Source organism: Opisthocomus hoazin, chromosome Z (genome assembly GCF_030867145.1).
Source record: "Opisthocomus hoazin isolate bOpiHoa1 chromosome Z, bOpiHoa1.hap1, whole genome shotgun sequence".
NCBI lineage: Eukaryota > Metazoa > Chordata > Aves > Opisthocomiformes > Opisthocomidae > Opisthocomus > Opisthocomus hoazin.
Genome location: NC_134454.1, coordinates 87691701 through 87711895, shown reverse-complemented (window position 1 = coordinate 87711895; position 20195 = coordinate 87691701). Strand labels below are relative to the sequence as shown.

Here is a 20195-nt window from a genome sequence, read left to right as displayed (position 1 = left end):
AAATACCCCTGACACGTGAAATTCATGTCCTTCCGTGCACCTCTAGATCACCACCACGTCCCCACGTACCGGCAAGGCGACATGAGGGACTGTGACGGCACGGCGATGGCAGACAGGAGTGGGCAGGGAAAAATCCTGGCAGAATCAGGGCTGGGTTGTGTCATGACTGTGACGGGAAGCGGAGGGGAACGGGGACTTTGCTAGACGGCCAAGATCTTCCCCATAAGGTGACACATACCGCTGTGGGCAGAGATTTTGGGGAAGTTAGGCTATTCTTAGCATCCCTCTCCCACCTCCTCCTCTGGATATGTGCGCCTCAGCACGACACCGGGACTCTTTCTCACTGCTACAGTCACCGTCTGCAAACCCTACCCACGGTATTAATGCGAAGGCAAAATGTTTATGATGCGTTTGCATTCAGAGAAAACTTCCCATGCGTGTAAAAAAAGTCATTGCCAGCAGATTCTTTATCCTTCCCTTGCCCAAGGTCTAGCAAAGAACTTCTTTCACAGAAGCACTGCTGACAATTTTACTGGAAAGAGTCCCACGGAGGGCTGTGAGGATGATGAGGGGACTGGAGCATCTCTCCTACGAAGAGAAGCTGAGGGAGCTGGGCTTGTTCAGCCTGGAGAAGAGAAGGCTGAGAGGGGACCTTAGAAATGCCTACAAATATCTGCAGGGTGGGTGTCAGGAGGACGGGGCCAGACTCTTTCCAGTGGTGCCCAGCGACAGGACAAGGGGCAACGGGCACAAACTGAAGCAGAGGAAGCTCCAGCTGAAGATGAGGAAGAACTTCTTCCCTCTGAGGGTGACGGAGCCCTGGCCCAGGCTGCCCAGGGAGGCTGTGGAGTCTCCTTCTCTGGAGATATTCAAGACCCGCCTGGACGCGGTGCTGTGCAGCCTGCTCTGGGTGACCCTGCTTCGGCAGGGGGTTGGGCTGGGTGACCCACAGAGGTCCCTTCCAACCCCTAACATGTTGTGATTCTGTAATTTGAGAATCACAGCTCCAACCCTGGGCAACGAGGCGGATTTTTTCTGAGAAAGTCTTCTACAGACAGCAGCAGGAGACAAAACCATCTTTAAACCAGGATGGGGGAATGCCCTCTAGGGCTCTGCTGAGCATTAACAGTTGAGTTGCCTTTGCTGTTTGTCCTCACTGAGACTTCTACCACCACCCTGAACCATGGGGAGCTCAGGCTCAGAAACAGGCTCATCAGGAGCCCACGTTCTGAAATGTCCCCAAGTGTGGTGGGCAGGGCTGGGTTTGTGCTACATTTGGTGGGGAGTAAGGACACACGGGACCTCACCTCTTTCCCACCTTCCTCCCCTCGGTCTATATCATCAATTCAGGTGGCTTCACCTGCTTTTAAGGAGCTTTTTAAACCTCTTCATTGGGGATTTTCGCAGATTGGGATTTGCAAACTCAAACACTGGGTTTGCAATCCCAACTGTTGGGCTTCGCCAACCCCTGGACAAAGGGGTCTTGCTCGGAGCACATACTTTTAATTAGCAGAAACACAATACGCAGGAAAAGCCAAGCATCCCTGCAGACGTAGGTGCTTCTGGGGTGAGAAATGTTGATGCTGGCAAAGCAAACCTCTAGGAACCATAAAGCAAACGTCTACGAATCATGGGCACCTCCGCGCTGCAACGCAACGGCTTGGCCTGCATGTGGAGAAGGAGAAACTCTGAAGGCATTTACCTCCCTGAGGCAGGTATAAATGGGGCAGACAAGGACTCGGAAGGGCTCTCCGGTGCTGCTCCTCATGGTGCCGAAGACTTCGCAGAGAAAGGTGATGAACCCCAGCCAGCGCTCAACGTCCCGCTGCTGCAACTCCTCCCGCATGGTGAAATCCTTCTGCAAGAGGGACAGAGACAACAGGCTGCATCAGCAAAACCGCATCGCCATGGGAGAGGCAACGGCTGTCTAGAGAGAGAATTAGGAGGAAATTGAAACTCAGGGTGGGGGGAGGAAGACAGACAGACTGACTCTTTAGTAACAGCGGGGAGATTACTCAACGCACGCGGAGTGGCTGGAATTTCAACACAGCAAAGCCACCAGAAAGCAGGTACTGTAGAAATATCACCAACCCCTGCAATAACTGTCACAGCTCGCGCTAGAGACGGCGTCCCCCGCGCCCTGCCCTCCCCCTCGGACAGACACGGAGGACTCTTTTCCATATCACAACCAAGATCGAATAAAAGCAGCGACAAAGAGGTCAGATGAAAGACAGGGGAAACACAATGGATGCTGGTGGCCATGGCAGGCTTGGTGGTCCAGGTGGACCTGCCCAGGCTGTTCATTCCAGTCTCTTCAGCAGACCCAGCGTCCGGCTGGTGGAGTCCTAATGGCCTGGCTGCTCCCTGGGGTCTCACAAAATCACAGCAGAGGCTGGCTCCCTGCCCGACCAGAAGAAGATGAGGACAGCCCAGGCTTGGCATTAAAAGGTCACCCTGCTCCCGAGCCGATGATTGCCATGACCAAGGATTATCTGAATGACGTGATTCATGGAGCAACATCAGCAGGAAGCATGCAGGGAGACAGCTGCCTCCCCATCAGTCCTCCAGCTGGGGACTAAAAAAACAGGGGTTCACCCGAAGGCAGGGTATGGAAAGGGACGCGTGTCTGTTGGGAGCTTGTGGCAAAGAGCAAGGGGCAACACAGCAAAGCAAATAAAAACCTTTCTAGAGGATGGCACAAGAGGAGTTCATCGCCCTCAGAGCCAAGAGGGTTTCCCCGGGCTCTCAGCGATGCTGCAGAGCTTCTTGCAAGATGCCCCACGCGACTTTGCTTGTCTGTCTCCATAGTGACCATTCCTCAGTATTAAAAATTAGTAGACGTTAAGTAGGGGAAAATTAAAGAACAGGACAAGTTTGTTCTCAACACCGTGTGTTCCCCGTGCGGGTTGCACAACATTTGAAATCCAGCAACTAAATAAATGATCTTCTATCTTTTCATCTCAGTTTATTCCTGCTGCCTGAGACAAAGGGCTTCGCCGCTGCGAATGCTCCAACCTGCAGCTGCAATCTGCAAAGTTGAGGAGATACAAAAGCCACCACACCAAAGTTCGCTCTCATGCCCTGGACAATACACGGGAGATCTTTCTTTTGAAACAAAGGTAAGGAAAGCAGCTTCTAAAGCAAGCCAGGCAAAAGTGCAACAATTATTTTCAAGACACAACCACACGCATAGAAGATCCAAGACAGGAGCTATTTATATGTTTCATTACAAAAGAGAAAAAAAAAGACTATATTTGCATATGCAGGAAAAGGACTTGTAAAATAACCGAGGCACTTATTAACCAAGCAGCGATGACTAATTCCTCTCTACACCCATTTCTATAAGGCAATTGCCCAACTGCGTCTGCGACTCCGAAGTCAACCTGCACCCAAATCCTGTTGGGTCTTTTCAGACTCTCCGGGGGAGTTTGCAGAGTTCACCCTTTCATTATCCAGCCAGTCTCAGGGCGGTGATGGAGGAGAGAGTTATTTGTCAGCTCAGGTTATCACCCCAGGGTTACCAAATTACTCGTTCTGCAGTTTTCTCTCGAATTTTAATTGAAAAAAAAAAAAAAGTCAAAGAGAAATGACCTCCTGACTATTGAAAAATTAAAATAACCAAGTGAGAGCATCCTGTGCCCCTCGACTGCATCAACAGCGACTTCCAGTCTCACCCACCCATAAGGTCACCCACCAGCTACCTCCGCCCTGGGACAAGAAGCACCCTTTGAACCCTGGAGCTCATCCTTGATGCCCCAAGACCTCTCCATCCCCTGGCACTGAGCTGTCTCCTGCATCATCAGCAGCAATGATCCAAGGGCTGGAACCCCTCTGCTGTGAGGAAAGGGTGAGAGAGTTGGGGCTGTTCAGCCTGGGGAGGAGAAGGCTGCAGGGTGACCTTATTGCGGCCTTCCAGTACTTAAAGGGGGTTTGTAAGAAATATGGGGACAGGCTTTTTAGCAGGGCCTGTACCGATAGGACAAGGGGCGATGGCTTTACACTAAAAGAGGGGAGGATCAAAACTTTCTATGATTCTATGATTCTACGATATAAGGAAGAAATTGTTTACGCTGAGGGTGGTGAAACCCTGGCAGAGGTTGCCCAGAGAGGTGGTCGATGCCCCATCCCTGGAACCATCCCAGGCCAGGTTGGACGGGGCTCTGAGCAACCTTGTCTAGCTGAAGACATCCCTGCTCATGGCAGGGGGATTGGACTAGATGGCCTTCAAAGGCCCCTTCCCACCCAAATCATTCTGTGATTCTACGATTCCATCTCATGCAGCATCCCATCTAGATCCAGCCCCCGAGCCATGCTGCCCCTCCCAGGCTGGATGCCCCCAGCAGCCCCCCTGTCCTCCTGGGAAGGTCCAAACTGATGTGCCCGGGGAGCTGGGCCACATTTTGGGATCCCTGGCGCACGCTGAGAAATTCATAGCAGCTTGGGATAACCGCACAGGCTCTGAGGTCCCAGATTACTGGGAAAGAATAAAAAGCATCACAGGAAACTCTCCTCCTTCCTGTTCGTGCTTCAAACACATCACCTGGCTCCGCAGCCGTGCAAGACACTCTTCAACATTCTCTCTTTAAAAAAATATTTTCTGTAAAAAAAGCCCACCAAAACAACCAACCAACCAACCAATTTCCATAAAACAACCACCAAACCAAACTCATCAGGCCTGGGATGGGAGCTGAGCAGGAAGGGATGCCACCACCCTCTTTTTTTCATCCTACAGCACCCAGTGGGTGATGTCACCCAGCAGAGGTAACAGTGACCACTCTGCCCCCAGTTTTGAGCTGAAGAAGACCCTTGCAAAAGGAAAGGGATTGGGGTCCTCTCCTAACCCACCCTCAAGTAATGAAAAGCTTGTGCAGACTTTGATGGACCCCCATGAGGGATGGGAGCGGGGGATGGAACATGGGATGATGCAGAGGTCATGGTGAACATTTTCACCCAGAATGTGTTACCGCAGTGGGAATAATTTTGCTGCATTTGCAGCCTCAGGTTGGGCCAATTTCGCAAAAGGAGATTGTTTGCACGTAGTCTGCGAAAGGTGGGGGTGATACCGATTCCTTTGACAAAGTAGGAAAAGCACCTTGCCAGAGGTAAGAATTACATTTTTTGGACCATGCCTGACTACATGCAAGAGCTGGGCTTGTCAGGAGCTGAACCTCTATGGTAGCCAGACTTGCAGCACCAGGGCTTTCCTGAAGCATCCTGAGATAGCCATCTACTTTGGCCCCTCAGGGCGGTGCTGCTCCAGTGTCATGGCACCCACAAGGAAGGTGGCCTGGGAAGCTTTGTCCTTCAACTCGTCCTTCAGACAACAGGTTTGACCAGTACCACGACATGCACAGACGGGCAAGCCAACACGAATGCTGCTCATGCAGAGGTGTTCCACCTCGCTTGTGGCGTCCATGTTTGAGGAGACCACTGCTGTCCTCTAGGTAATTTGCTCAATGGAGTTACGGGTGCGATTCACCCGGCTGCACGTCAGCCATGCTCTTAGCAGGACCCGCGACTCATCACGCCAGGCACGGAGAATGTCGAGAGCAACACAATCACTTCTCCAAAGGGTGTGCAACCAAAACGGATGAGCCAGACAAACAGCGTGGGAGAGGTGAAGAGCTGGCCGGCAGCAAAGAACGCCTCAATGGAGAACAAAATCCATGTCCCATGTGCCCAGGGCACATCCGATGGAGCCATGCCCTGACCTGCAGACCTCCGCACCACCGATAAGCAGCCTTGAGGAGGCTGAAGAGCGCTGAAACCAGACAGTCAGGTCACTGCCCTGCCCGGTGAACTTTATTTGCTCTGGAAATGCCTCACAGAGTTACACAAAAATAACCTGTGGATTGGCTTGCCCCATGCTTAGGTGGTGATGTCAGGGCAGTAAGCAAATTATCTTTCATCAGTTTGCCTGTATTTTTAAACACACATTGTATTACTAATTTGGGGGTGCCCTGGCCTGTAGATAAGCTGGGTGCGTTTACTGGATGACCTTCCTTCAGGGCCTATCGTTTAAAATAAAATGTATTTATACCAGGTAGCGTGGTTGACCTCCCTTCTGTGCCTGGTTTGGGAGAAGAATTCATTGGGAAACCATGTGGCAAGTGAGGGGATGCCAAGGGGACCTCTAAAGAGGTCTCTTAAAGGACAAGTTTGGAGCATAAACCTGAAGGGCAAGCACGTTCATCACGTTGGGCCTCACCACGCTCAATGGGTCGTTCAGGAGTGGCCTGTGCTCATGCATGATAGAGATAGGCCTCATCTCAGCCCACCCTCTGACATCCCCCACTGGACCCCTTCTAAGCTTGGCTGAAGCTCCTGCCAGCAATGGAAATAAAAAATACCTTTATCTTGGGGTTCTCCACTCTGGCACCCAAGCGAAAGTCCACTTCTCAGCTCAGTGTAGATACAGCTCACGCAACGCTCTCCTTCCTCGGCCCAGACATGAGACCTCTCCAAGACCAGGACCAAGCTAGAAGAGCCGAGAGGACTGGCCACTCCATGGGAGAGGAGGAAAATCCATCCTCTACCATTTTTGGTGGGCAAGCAGAGTCAAGCGGGATGAGAGATCTAAGCCCTCGGATCTAAGCCCTCACTCTAGCCCAGACAGCTGCGGCTGAAAATTCATCCCTTGGGAGTTCGCCACGCTTTTTTTTTTTTAAGGCAAGTCCCAAATAACTTTCCCCCAGATCTGGGCCCACCGACTCACGGCTGACTCCGTCAGCAGCAAGTTAGAGGGCAAAAGTTTAGCGTGGGATAAAAAAGAGGGTTAATTTAAGCATCGCCACCTTCTGATGGGAAGAAAAAAAAAAAAAAAAGACACATTTGGGCTTGTTGCTCTGTAAACACGGGGCTCTTCCTCTGGCAGCTCCGCTGTTTACTCAGTCATTGTCAAGGAGGCAGGAAATACTGAGTCAGAAATACTGTGCAAAAAAGAAATATATAATGCTTATATATCAGCGCTAGGCGCTATATAAAAAGCTGAGAGAGGCTGTGCTAAACACTTGATCTTACTGGCGATGGGCTGCAAAAGGTTGGAGCCTTAAATGGCTCTTTGGAAAGGGCCCGAGACAAATAAAACGGGTTGGAGGTGGGAGATGGCGGGTAGGGACTGGGACAGCATCTGTCCCGTGTCGCCCTCCTGGAGGAGCACACCCTCTGCCCGCTCCCTCTCCAAACCCTCCTAGAAAAGGCTTCAATAAATGGCATTTTGCAGACTTAACATCGCTGCATTATTCCCTGTTTATAATTTAAATAATACTTGTATTTAGGTCCTGGCTTGGAGGAGGTTCTGCAACGTAGCTTTGCTTTCTGAGGAGTATAACCCAGTTAGATGAGTAGTTTATAGCACCGGTGTTCAGAAGAAGCTCAGGAGGTGCTGGAGAAACCTGTGGCAGGGAGTGATGGAACACCTCCGCCCATGGATGCGTGGGGTCTCACCAAGCTCCTCTGAAGCAGAGCTACCACCCACAGCTTCATCATGAACATCTCACTCCACATGGACACCACTACACAAGCTCCTTTGCTGTACTAAACCACCGGAGATGGTGGGACGTGAGGTGGGACCATCGGCTCTTCCATGAGATCTGCTCTTCCTCCAACCACCTGCAGCAACGCTCCTGACCTCTCTCCCTACACCCCGTTGACAATCCCTGAGAACTGAACCACACCGAGATCCCACCACCCCATTCCTGCCCATGCTACTGCCAGCACAGGGACAATAAGACAAAGCAGAGTGAGACAACGACAGAAAGCCTTCTTTGAGCCAACAGCTTCCATGCCGGACTGAGAAACAGCGGCACAGGAGACTGAAATTTATTTCCAGTCCTGTGTGGGCTCCCATCACCTCTGTACCCTGCTTTCCCAGCTGGCAAACGGGAACTATTTACTCATCTTCCTCTGCAAAGTGCTTTGGGGCGTGTGACTGAGACATGCAAATCACGGCAATTATTATTACTCCAACAAAGGAGCTGTTGACATTTAAAGCAGATAAGGCTTTCAAATTACAGATGACACCCTGTGCCAGGTCCTGGCTTCACCCAGCCATGAGGCATTTCACTCCCACAGACTTTCATCACATCGCTCCACGCTGGATCTGGACCAGACGAACGTCCACCATAAGAACGTCCACCGGCTTCTGCTCTGGGTGTTTCCGCCACTTGGGGAAGAGCAGCAAATCCTACCAGTGGCCTTCAGCATGGACCTGGTTTCATGATGGTCACAGCTCTGTGAACATATCTAATCACAGAGGTCTCCAAAATGCATTGCATGGTGAAGGTCCAGGTTACCGGGACTGTGACCACCACTGTGTGGGCACCTACCACCCATCAGCTGACCACCAGACAATACTAACTTGCATTAAATACCACTGACCAACTCTACAACAACAAATCACCAAAGATCCTCCAGCCATCGGACAGACACAAATAGTGCTTATTCCTCTCAAAAGGATTTGGACAGGGAGGGGCAAGTAAGGTCAGAAAACTCCTAGTTCTTCTAAAGGAGGTGCTGAACAAACTCCCAGGATTAGGAACATCCATGAAATTCAGATTCCTCAGGTCTGGGTAACTGAGGCAGATAAGAACCAGAGTCAACAGCAACTGGGGTTACTTTCCATGTCCCCAAACACCCCAAGCTAACCAACAGGAGCTGTGGGTACTTTCCATGCCTCCAAACACCCCGAGGTGATAAACTGGGTGGTCACTTGAACCTCCTGCCCCCTGGTCTCACCATAATCTCTCAATCGGGCTCCAAATCTGGGATCAACAGCAATTACCCACCCAACGTGGGCGTCTCAAGGCTTGAGCCAGCAATGTGTCTGAGGTCCTCAGGGGCTGCAGAGGTGCAAGCAGTTAATTATGGATTTAGTTGAGGTTTAAATCTCCCAGGTGGGAACATCATGATGGATGTGCAAACAGAAGAGCATTGCTGTTAACCTAGCAGTTGCTAGAGATCTTTGAGCACTGTCAGTGGAAGCTCCAAGATGACTAGGAGGGTGAAGCAGCGTGGTCTGCACACCACAAACAGCAAACGCCATTTTGTCCTGGTGTAAAAATCTTTTTTAATGACCCTCTGAGTGCAGAGAAACCAGACTGAGGAGAAGAGGCAGCCCAAAGCAAATCCCCTGGTCTCCTGTTATCTCCTCCTTCTTTTCTCTCATGGAGCAGGAAAACATCAAAATTGAGGTGTGGCCACATCTTGGGAAGCCACTGTGTCCCACAGGTCAGCAGAGCTTACAGCCCAATTGGAGAAAATCCCGTTTCCACCAGCACACATTTGCATCTCCACCGAGTCATCAAGGCTCACACCACCTTATCGCAGGACTATTTCTCCCACTAATTTTCAAGTGGGACAATGCCCAGAAGAGAAACATGCTGGAAAAGAGAGTGGGATGCTGTGGGAGCTCCGGTTGCTTCACCAGAGGATGTTTGCCAGCACCTCCTCCAGCGGTACCCAGGTGACAGAGTTGTCTTCCTCGTTCCTCAATTTTTATGGCCGCCCTTCCTATCTAGCACCTTTCTGGATTCCCAAACGTGCCCCAGGGTGTCAGCTCAGCTAGATAACAGCAGTTTATCACCGCTTTAAAGCCCTGTTACCCCACGAACCCAGACACAATGTCACCGCCTGCCCCAGCCAGACCTTCCAGGGAGCAGAGGGACACAGACGGACAGCAGGACACACGCGGACACAGGGAACTATCTTTGAGAGCCAGAAGCCAACCTCTCAGTCCCGTGGAGAGGGACTGGCAGGGATATAAGGGACCACAAAGAAACAGAAATTCATTTCCTCGCTGGGCTGTCGTTGGAGCAGACACCCCATGGCCGTAACGCCTGGAGGAGCCAGCTCCCGCTTGGAGTTCTTGCTCCTCTGGAGCATTGCAGAAGATCCTCATTATATTTGATTATGTCCTGGTGCTGCGGGAACCCTGAAGCAGCGACGTGCCCTTTGCCTTTGTGAGCGCGAGTAGCAAAACCTCGGGTCACCTTTGGATGTTGGGAGAGACGGTGCATCCTCTCTCGGGAAATCATTCCCTGAGAAGGGGGCCCAGCATCCACATCCCCAAGAGCATCCCATCCCCAGGCCAGTGACCCCCTCGCTGCTGCATGGAGGTGGTAGGAAGAGAAGAGATCAAGCACAGCAGATCCTTGCCCATCCCAGCATCCGCAACAGCGCTGGCACCCCCATTGTGTGGAAAAATATATTAATATAAATCGCTCAGCCCACGGGCTGTGTTCCCCAAAGCATCAGTCCAGCGTAAAACTATGCTGGTTTGAAGAGATCCCCCGAACAAGTGTATAGGGGCTGTTTTATCTGGGTGAGGACAGTTTGATGGGCAGTTTTCAAGCCCTTCCCCGCAGCAGGACAAGGTTTGAGCCCCAACACCATCCCCAGCATCTGCTCAGAGGCCACTTCCATGCTTGAAAAAATGCCCATCTCACACCCAATGCCAACTGGGACCCCAATGGAAGCTGGTAGATGGATCCTGCTTGCAAATGCCGCAGATGGAGATGCCCAGCCTTGTAGCCCGGTAGGATGCATCAGGGACCATCAACCTGTTGAGCTAGATGTAGCATGCAAGACACCGAGGCTCAACCTCTGCTTCTCTGCAAGCCAGGACCGATGGATGAATGAAGCTTCCCCCATTCCCACAACCTGCCCCCAGAGTGGAAGCCCCCCAGCTGGGTGGTGCAGGGAAGTGGACAACCTTCGGATGGACATCCATGCACACAAATGGCCACAAACAGGTCCAAGAGGCATGGGGCATTACAGAATCACAGAATGGTTTGGGTTGGAAGGGACCTTTCAAGGTCATCTAGTCCAACCCCCCGCCATGAGCAGGGACATCTTCAACCAGACCAGGTTGCTCAGAGCCCCGTGCAACCTGGCCTGGGATGGGGCATCGACCACCTCTCTGGGCAACCTCTGCCAGGGTTTCACCACCCTCAGCGTAAAAAAATTCTTCTTTATGTCCAGACTGAATCTCCCCTCTTTTAGTTTAAAGCCATCACCCCTTGTCCTGTTGCTAGAGGCCCTGCTAAGAAGCCTGTCCCCATCTTTCTTCTAAGCGCCCTTTTAAGTACTGGCAGGCTGTTCTAAGGTCTCCCCGGTGCCTTCTCTTCCCAGGCTGAACAGCCCCAGCTCTCCCAGCCTCTCCTCCCAGCAGAGGGGTTCCAGCCCTCGGATCGTTGCTGGGGCCTCCTCTGGCCCCACTCCAACAGCTCCAGGTCTGTCCTGTGCTGAGGGCTCCAGAGCTCCATTATGGCCAGAGATCTCGTCTTTCTCCTTTAAAAGGAAGCAAAAAACCGAAAGATGGATTCGTGAAAACGTGGCGGGTAGGAGAACACCGGGGGTCCTGCAGACAGCCGGCCAGATTCTTCGTTGGATGGGTTTCCCTTCACCTGCCCAGAGCTTGAACTGCATGGGCAAGGAGGGAACCGGAGGGGTTAACAGACTCCCAGCCAGAGATATTCGTGGCACCCAGAGTTCGTGTAAAGTTTCATACCGGGACCCTTTTCTAAATTCTTTCGGTCATGGGAGAAAACATTGCAACTGTTTAGTCTGCAGGGAGGTGGTGGCTCTAGCCCAGCACTCAAAGTCGTTGAGCAAACACGCTGGAAAGCAAAGGGGCTGACAATCCTCTTATCTCCTCCGCCTGCTTTTCACCCCGGCTCTCCCACCGCCGTGGCCAAGCGTCCGACGGGCAGCGGGTACCGGAGCTCCCTGCTGGAAACGCCGCTCCGGGCTCCCTGCGACTGGGGACGAGTGACCACTGAAAGCTGGGACTTGGAGGTGAAGTACCAGTCTGCTAAAAAATGTTATTTACACATAAGAGCTCAGGAAAAAAGTCTTTCTCAGGGGCTAATATTTACAAATCCTACAAAGCCAGGGAGCTTCTTCTATAGTAAATGTTGTATTTTGGCTTTTTCTTTATTTTTTTAAATGAATATAAAAGATGTATCAATCTTTTCTGCTCATCCCCTGAAGCACGCAGGTACTGAGCACCCTACAATGCCTCTGAAGCTGCCCATCCATGCTGGAAAAGCTTAGATTACAGAAAAGAGCCGCAGAAAACAACATTAACCTGTGCAAACCCTCAATCCCTCCAAACTTTCTATCTCTACAGCATTGGTTTCGGATGCTCGGTGAGTGGGGAGAGCATGGGGGGGGGACCCCACGGGTGGCAGCACCGCTGATGAGACGAGAGGACACGATGGGGTGGCATCATCCCGTTCCACAACTGTATTAACCCCAGCCAGGCGTGGGGCAGGGACCTGAAACACTCCTCTCGTGTGTCTCATTCCTCACCCGCCGCGTATCCTCTGGCTCCTCCACGCCTGGGACTTGTCCCACCAAAGCCACTTCATGCTATCGTTTTGCATTTGCTTGTTTAAGTGTCAGCATCAGGAAAAGACGAAGCTGTGCAAAACGATACCCAGGGGAGAGGTAAAGGGGATGCGGATTCCACAGGCAGCATCGGTTCTTCAAATCCAGATTTTGACAGGTAGGTACATGGCAAAACATCCAGCGGTGAAAAAAACCGAGCCTAAGCCTGGCTGGGGGACGCTGAGGGTGCCCGTGCTGTGACACCCACGCTGCAGGTCCCCCGGGACCGTCCCTCCGGGTGCCACCGCGGCAGGCCAGCTGTAAAGACCAGCCAAAATGCGCCCGGGGCAGTCTGTGCTTGAGCACATCAATCAAACCCACCCAGCTGGAAAGCAAATTTGGTACAAATTTTTATGGCTCAGCTAAAAAACCTTAAAAAAAAATTAGATATTTCCTGCTCGCAAGCACAAGAGCATCCCCCGTATCCGGTGCACCCGCAGCCAAGCGATGCCAGGGATGGGCAAAGCACAAGCTATCCCATTTTCCCCCCCTTCCCAGGAAAGAAAAAGAGGTGCTGCCCTCTCCAATGTCCTACTACCCAAACCCCAGCTCTGGGCTGATGCTGGCGCCTGCGCCAGCCTTGGCTTGGGAGGTGACATCCCCGGCATCTGCTTCTCCAGAAGGATGCTTCATCCCCTTAGCAAAGCAACTGGGCAACCTGGGGGTTGCAGGATGGGTCCCAGGCAGGGCAATGCATCACAAGGTCCCAACGAGCCTCCAAAAATCCTGTTCCCAGGTGAGGCGAATAGAAACAGCTAAAAGCAGGGCTGGGGATGGCAGGATGGCTGCGGGTACCGGCAGCAGGGATCTTCCAACCCTGCAGCATCCCGAAATCCCCATCCTCGGGGCGGCTGCAGGAGCCTGAGCCGGATTTATGCCGGAGCAGATGGTCTGGCAGGAGGGTGCCTTAGGCTGGCTGAGTGCCTGGGCTGGCAGGAACATGCTCCCGCATCCCGGGGTTGGATTTGAGCCTTTTGGGTGCAAATGGAGAGCCGGAGCTGATGCCTGTCCAGCCTGGTCCGAGGGGATCTCCACGCTGAAATGCTCCCCCTGCCTCCAGTGTAGCAGGTGGAGGGGGGTCCTCAGGCATTTCCTCACCTCTCAGTCAATGGATAAGCAGATTTTGAGTCTTTTTGACTTTTGCTGCCTCTCCTACCAAAGCCCCAGGGGGATCTTTCATAGCCCCTAGCCTCATCCCCCCCCAAGCAATGGTTGGGAGCAGCTAGGAGCCCACCCCACCGGTGGCCCGGAGCTGCAGGCAGGCTCTGCAGGCAGGGTGTGCAGGCTGCAGTCTCCACCTAGAGCCCAGCAGAGCCTCTGCTCCACGTTGCAGCCCATGCACAGGGCACGCAGGGGTCCCACCACCCAAAGACCCCCCCCAGGTCTGAAACTCGGCTGTGTGCTTTTAGCAGGCAGCGGCTCAGCCAGGGATGCTCCCGACATCGCTCGCCGCCAGCATGTGGGACTGAAAAGAACCTCTGCCGAGTCCCAGCACCACTGGGAGATGCCCAGATAGGTGCCAGTGGAGATGATGGGACACCAAGCACCATCCCTGCGGTCACACGACGCACCAGGGCTGGTCCTCACCATGGCCTTGCAGCCGCAGCCCCTCCAGGGTGGAAAGCAGCCGGGAGAAACTACACACAGCTGATTTACAGAGTTAAGGGGATAGCTATTTTTTTCATGACACACCTGAGAATTGCCATATAAAAATCTTACCAGCACACTGAATTCAAGTCAAATATGCCACTCTTTAAGGCTTTTTTTTTTTTAAACTTATTCCTGCTTCCCATCCATCTTTCAACTGCATGATGCCCTGCGACTCAAAACTAAACATCTTCCCTGCGCAGAGCCACGAGCACGGCCGCGTCGGACGGACTCCAGCCCCCAGAGCGGGGATGACCCCCTTTGCATCCCCCCGTGATGCCCACCTCCAGCTGCAACTCAACTCCCTGAGGGGCTGCGAGCCCCGAAACCCACCCCTGGGCTGGGGCTGAGGACTGATGCAGAGCACAACCCTGCAGCCGATTTAATTTGAGGTCTGGCTCCACTGTTCCCAGCTCAGAGGGCTCCTAGTCACAGAATCACAGAATCACAGAATCACAGAATCACAGAATCACAGAATGGTCAGGGTTGGAAGGGCCCTCTGTGGGTCACCCAGTCCAACCCCCCTGCTGCAGCAGGGTCACCCAGAGCAGGCTGCACAGCACCGCGGCCAGGCGGGGCTGGAATATCTCCAGAGAAGGAGACTCCACAGCCTCCCTGGGCAGCCTGGGCCAGGGCTCCGTCACCCTCAGAGGGAAGAAGTTCTTCCTCATCTTCAGCTGGAACTTCCTCTGCTTCAGTTTGTGCCCGTTGCCCCTTGTCCTGTTGCTGGGCACCACTGAAAAGAGCTTGGCCCCAACCTCCTGACACCCACCCTGCAGATATTTATAAGCATTTATTAGGTCCCCTCGCACAGCTCCTGTCCCCATCCCCTCCATCCTATCACTGGGAAATGTTGCCTTTTTTTTTTTGCACTCCATTAAAACCCCAGATCTTGGGTGAAACCCCTTTTCACGCTCCATTCAACCCCCTCTCCTCTCACCATCACCCCCCGAGGAGGCGACGCCCGGCGCTCCCTCGCCGCGTTCCCGCGTCACGGAAAGCCTGCGAAGGAACAGGACGGCTCCTCCAGCTTGGGAGAAGCGGCAAGTTTAAAGCACGCCGCTCGATATTTAATCCGGGGTTCTCCGATAACTCACAGACCCGCGTGGGACCTGCCTGCCAGCGGCTCCCGGAACCTCGGCGGCGGAGCCGAGCGAGCGTTATTACTACGGGCAGACGGCGATGGCTTGGCCAGACGCACGGGTAACGACGGGGCCAGCTCTAATTGATGCCCAGCTCTGCCCCTTCACCTGCCAGCGCGGGCAAGGTGCCAGCCCCCTCCCCTGGCTCCCTCTCCTGCCCGCCGCCAACACTTGCACGGGTTACCTTTGGCCCCGGGATGACTACGCAAAATAGGAATTTAAAAAAAGAATAATAAATCAGTAAAAATATAAAATAATGCAAAGAATAAAAAAATAAATAATAATAAAATAATAAACCCTGTTAAGAGCATCTTCAGAGACACAATTTGGGCCCAACGAGAGGGAACGCTTCTCCTTCCCGCTCCTCCTTTTCTCCGTGCTGGAGAGCAGGAGGATGCTCCTCAGAGCCACCCGCGGGGCCACGCTCCCTGTCCCCCTCCGAGCCTGTACATGCTCTCCGTATACATGCATGTGCATGAATTTAGAATTGGTCTTGAATTCCCTGGGCGTTTAGAAAATAAATCCCATCTGCACATGGCGGGGGGGAACCTCATTGCTCTCTACAACTGCCTGAAAGGAGATTGTAGTGAGGCGGGTGTTGGTCTCTCCTCCCAAGTAACCAGCGATAGGATGAGAGGAAATGGCCTCAAGTTGAGTCAGGGGAGGTTTAGATTGGATATTAGGAAAAATTTCCTTACTGAAAGAGTGGTCAGGCATCGGACCAGGCTGCCCAAGCAGTGATGGAGTCCCCATCCCTGGAGGGGTTCAAAAAACGTGTAGATGTGGCGCTTCAGGAAACGGTTTAGCAGGCATGGTGGTGTTGGGTTGATGGTTGGACTTCATGATCTTAGAGGTCTTCTCTAACCTATGATTCTACGATTTAAAGCTGCATTTAGCAGGCAGCTTTCACTGGTGAACCCCACCGCGGTTTACAAAACCAGGACAATGCTGTCAACATCAGCGCAGAAATGCAAGGAAAAAGGTTGCCAAGCTCTGGAAGTTGCTGCAAACCCCTAGATGAAAGTGTTTAGTCATGGGCAGCGCCATTTGCTGTTTCTCTGCCTGTGGTGGGCACCTGCCTGGCTGGCAGAGCCCACGCACACCTCAGCTCTGAGGTTCACCACGGAGATAGCCCTCACTCCCTGAGAAGAGCGGTGGGCAGCAGCTCCAACTGAGGAGGCTTTCCCCATTGAGTCACCACCTCATCATGGGAAGAGCTCTTCAAACTCTTCTTCTGGAAGAGAGACCAAAGGTTGTGACACTGGGCTTGTGCACAGGTCAAAGAGATGGATGTGGTGCTGCTCCGTGGAGCTGAGCAAGCCAACCTGCACCACTGCAGCACTCCGGACACGCACACTTCTGGCCTTGGGTTTTGCTCCAGAGACCTTGGGACCTTCTTCTCCCCCAGCCTTTCAGTGAAGCAACCTCTCTGATGTCTCCTTGGTAATACCTTATCGAAGACCAGTGGTACCACTGTGTTTTCTGTGCACAAACTGGACCATCTGTAATTAAATTTAATTAAAGCCAGCCATGGAAGGAGGGCTGATGGGTTTTACAGTCAATGCTGGACGTGGTGCGCAGGTCAGATGCTCTCCAGCTGTGCTCAGATCCTCCTGCCTCCGCCTCTGTCAAACCACAAACGACCCACACCTTAACCATGTTAAGGGGGAAAAAAAAAATCTGCCTTTCGGTATTAACCATGAGTATTACTTCCCCGTCCCCACAGTATCCCCTTGGTGTCTTTGTTCTCACAACCCCCACAATGCAGAAAGTGCTGCCATCACTGGGAGGTTAAGTCATTTGCTCAAAAAAAGAAGCCGACTGCGGGAAAGGAGGGATTTCGGCTCATTCCTCCCAAATCCTTGTGCTCAGCACAGTAAACGCTTCCCTCTGCACCCTGATTTAACGACAGGAATCAATCAATTCTCCAGTACTAAATGCCACAACATCTACATCCCAAGAAGGGATTCAACCTAAATTATCCTCTTCCATCCTCCACCTGGGCTGACAACAGGAGATTTTTTGGCCACCTTCCCGTCTGACCCCCTCCAAAAGCAGCCACACCGACCACCTCAAACCCAGCCGAGCCCACCGAAACCCAAGCCCAACCTCTGCCAAAACCCACGGGACGCGACTCGAGTTTCTACGGCCCGAGCGAAGCACAGCACTGACCCAAGGAAAGGCCATTTCTGGAGCACCAAGAGACAGAACCAAGACGACGAAGAAAGCTTGCGTGGGTGCGCGATACGGTACGCATTAGGATGTGCACTGGGGTGTGCAATAGGATATGCATTTGAGTATGCAGTCAGGTATGGATTAGGGTATGCAATAGGATGTGCATTAGGGTATGAGTAGGGTATACTTTAGGGTATGAGTTGGGGTACGCCGTAGAGTGCCCAACAGGGTATGTGTTGGGGTATGCATTAAGGTATGCCATAAGGTATGCAACAAACAGCCCAACGACATCCCAAGGCCACAGGGTGTACAACAGGGTGTACAACAAACAGCCCAATGACATCCCAAGGCCACAGGGTGTACAACAGGGTGTACAACAAATGGCCCAACAACATCCCAAGGCCATAGGGTGTACAATAGGGTGTACAACAAACAGCCCAACGACATACCCCAGGCCGTAGGGTGTACAACAGGGTGTACAACAAACGGCCCAACAACATCCCAAGGCCGTAGGGTGTACAACAGGGTGTACAACAAACGGCCCAACAACATCCCAAGGCCGTAGGGTGTACAACAGGGTGTACAACAAATAGCAGCGACGTAGCAGGCTCTGACCGCACGCCGGCGTGCGCTCTGCTGCTCTGTGTCGAGGTGTTCATTTCGTGGTGGGTTGGTTGGTGGTTTTTTTTTTTATTAAAAGAAGGTATCAGCCTTCTGTTTGATGTGTTGTTGGCCGTGGTTGCTAAGGGGAGCAGTGTACGATTACAGCCCCAGTGATGTCCACTCTAATAATACACTTGGCTCTGCATAGCTCAGATGCAGACACAGCTCTGCTATAAAGAGCACGGTCCTTTCAACAGAGGAAAACTCCAACTTATGTTACATGGCACATTGCTTATACACCCTCCCACCAAAAAAAAAGGAGCTCCCAAGCCAGGACAAGCCAGTGAGTAAAACTATGACAAGCAAAAATCTCTCTCTGGAGACATACTTTTAATTTATTAATTAACAAGGTATTTCTAGAGGGGTGAGGAAACCATACATGTGTCCACCAAGACGTGCCTGCAAGCCTTCATCTGCCCAAACTCCCTGGGACCAGTTCAGCCAGGTCTATGCCAAGGGCTTGTGCAGCCCAAAACTGCTCCTTGTACCAAACTCAATCAGCAGAAAATCAAACCCAGTTAACCCCCCCTCAGTGCCCAGCCCTGAAACAGCAGCATCCCTCCAGCCTGACCAGCCACCCACCCCACGTCTCCCCTTTCCACGTCTCCCTTCAGCATCCCGGAAGGTTCGCAGCACTGAAATTCAAGACTCGGCCAAGATTTGGGACAAAAAACACAGAAGCAAGGGATAAACTCAAACCAGAGATGTCCCGATAGATGCCCTTAGAGCCCGAAACGGTGCAACGCCGGCTGGGGGGATGCTCTTTAGAGGAGCTGTCGGCAGGGAGTGGGATGACGTGACAGCATTCCCGTCCCGGCTTCTGTTTCGAGATCAAAACAAGTCCCCCAAGATAAGCTGCGAACACGCGCAGCTCCCAAGCGCGAGCACCTTGTCAACAGCTGAAAATGTAAGAGGAGCCAGGTTAAAAAGCCAGTTTATTCAGTTTCTTGCCTGTTCTGTGGGAAGAGATACGGTTCAGTGAAAACCCCTTGCTGCTCGTTTTAAGGTCCGGCGGGGTAGAGGGATGCTGGCTATAGGTACCGGCACGCTGGCAGGCTGGCTCAACGGGTTAATGCATTAATTTACAAGATCCTCCGGTGGGGCTGAGCTGTTGCCATCGCAGTGCCCACAGAAAGGGACAAACAAGCCCCTACAAAACAAGAGCATCTGCTGGGAGCAGATGTGGTGGGGGTGAGCGGTCCAGGCCCAGGCGCCAGCAGCCTGGGGGGGGGGGGGGGGGGGGCAGGGGGGATCACGCTGATCCCGATTTATCACACCCCAGCAGAGTAATTCCCCAGCTCGCCGGTGCCCGGCGAGCCGAGCTCCTTACGTCCAGGGATCGGATTAGTCTGAAAGGTGCTAGAGACACATAAATCCAGCTCTGGAGCAAGCGTTTTACTGAAGATTTTTTTTTTTTTAATTAAGGGTAAATTATCTAGAAATGGCTGATGGAAAATATCTGATGGTGGATGGGCCAGGACTGGAGCTGGGTAATGTTCTATCATTAACCATATATCCTATTGATATATCAACATTATCTCTCCAACCATCAATATATCATATTCCTATATTAATTTATCAATATGATATCCACATTACTCCATAATATCCATATATTATCCAATATACCATACTGATATTGATAATACATGGTATATCAAGACCATCAACCCCCTTATTTCACATCAAGGCAGCTGCAATGAGGTTTTTGTGCTTCATACTTGGGCCTGTCTCCAGCCAGGGCTATCAAGCCTGAATGCATCACAAAGAAAATCCCAGTTTAGGGCTTAACCAAAGTATTTAATGAAACTGTGGGAATGCACCCGCTTATTTTGGTTGGAAAAAGAAACTGCGCTTGGAGAAAGTAAAAATCCTTTAATATCAGAAAGGAAACATTAAATTATTTCATTTCACATAGCACTTTGCTTCTGACCTGCGGTGAACTGTCACCTTCTGCCCCATCAAAATATTTCTGAAAGATGTGCAGCCTGAGGCTGAGCAAATCCCTTTTGTATATTTTTCTACGCTCCAGCAGCAGAACTCAGTCACCCGCACACCCTGCTCGGTCTCTGCATTGCATTTCTTCCCAGCTTTCCACAATGGACATCACGATCCCATCACACCGATACTGGCTACATGTTCCTGGAAAGCACTTTGGGACTCTCCGGAGATAGGAGA

At 52.1% G+C, this 20195-nt stretch overlaps 1 protein-coding gene across 7 annotated transcripts in view; it reads right to left on the bottom strand.

Moving 5' to 3' along the window:
- The window catches only part of LOC142358832 (CBP80/20-dependent translation initiation factor-like), a 156402-nt gene that overhangs the window by 20711 nt on the left and 115496 nt on the right, over positions 1 to 20195 (bottom strand). For all 7 annotated transcript variants that reach the window (XM_075410981.1, XM_075410980.1, XM_075410983.1 and 4 more), the window contains one exon: positions 1703 to 1858. In XM_075410981.1, the coding sequence (XP_075267096.1) occupies positions 1703 to 1858 (156 nt within the window). The remainder of the gene's footprint in view (positions 1 to 1702; positions 1859 to 20195) is intronic.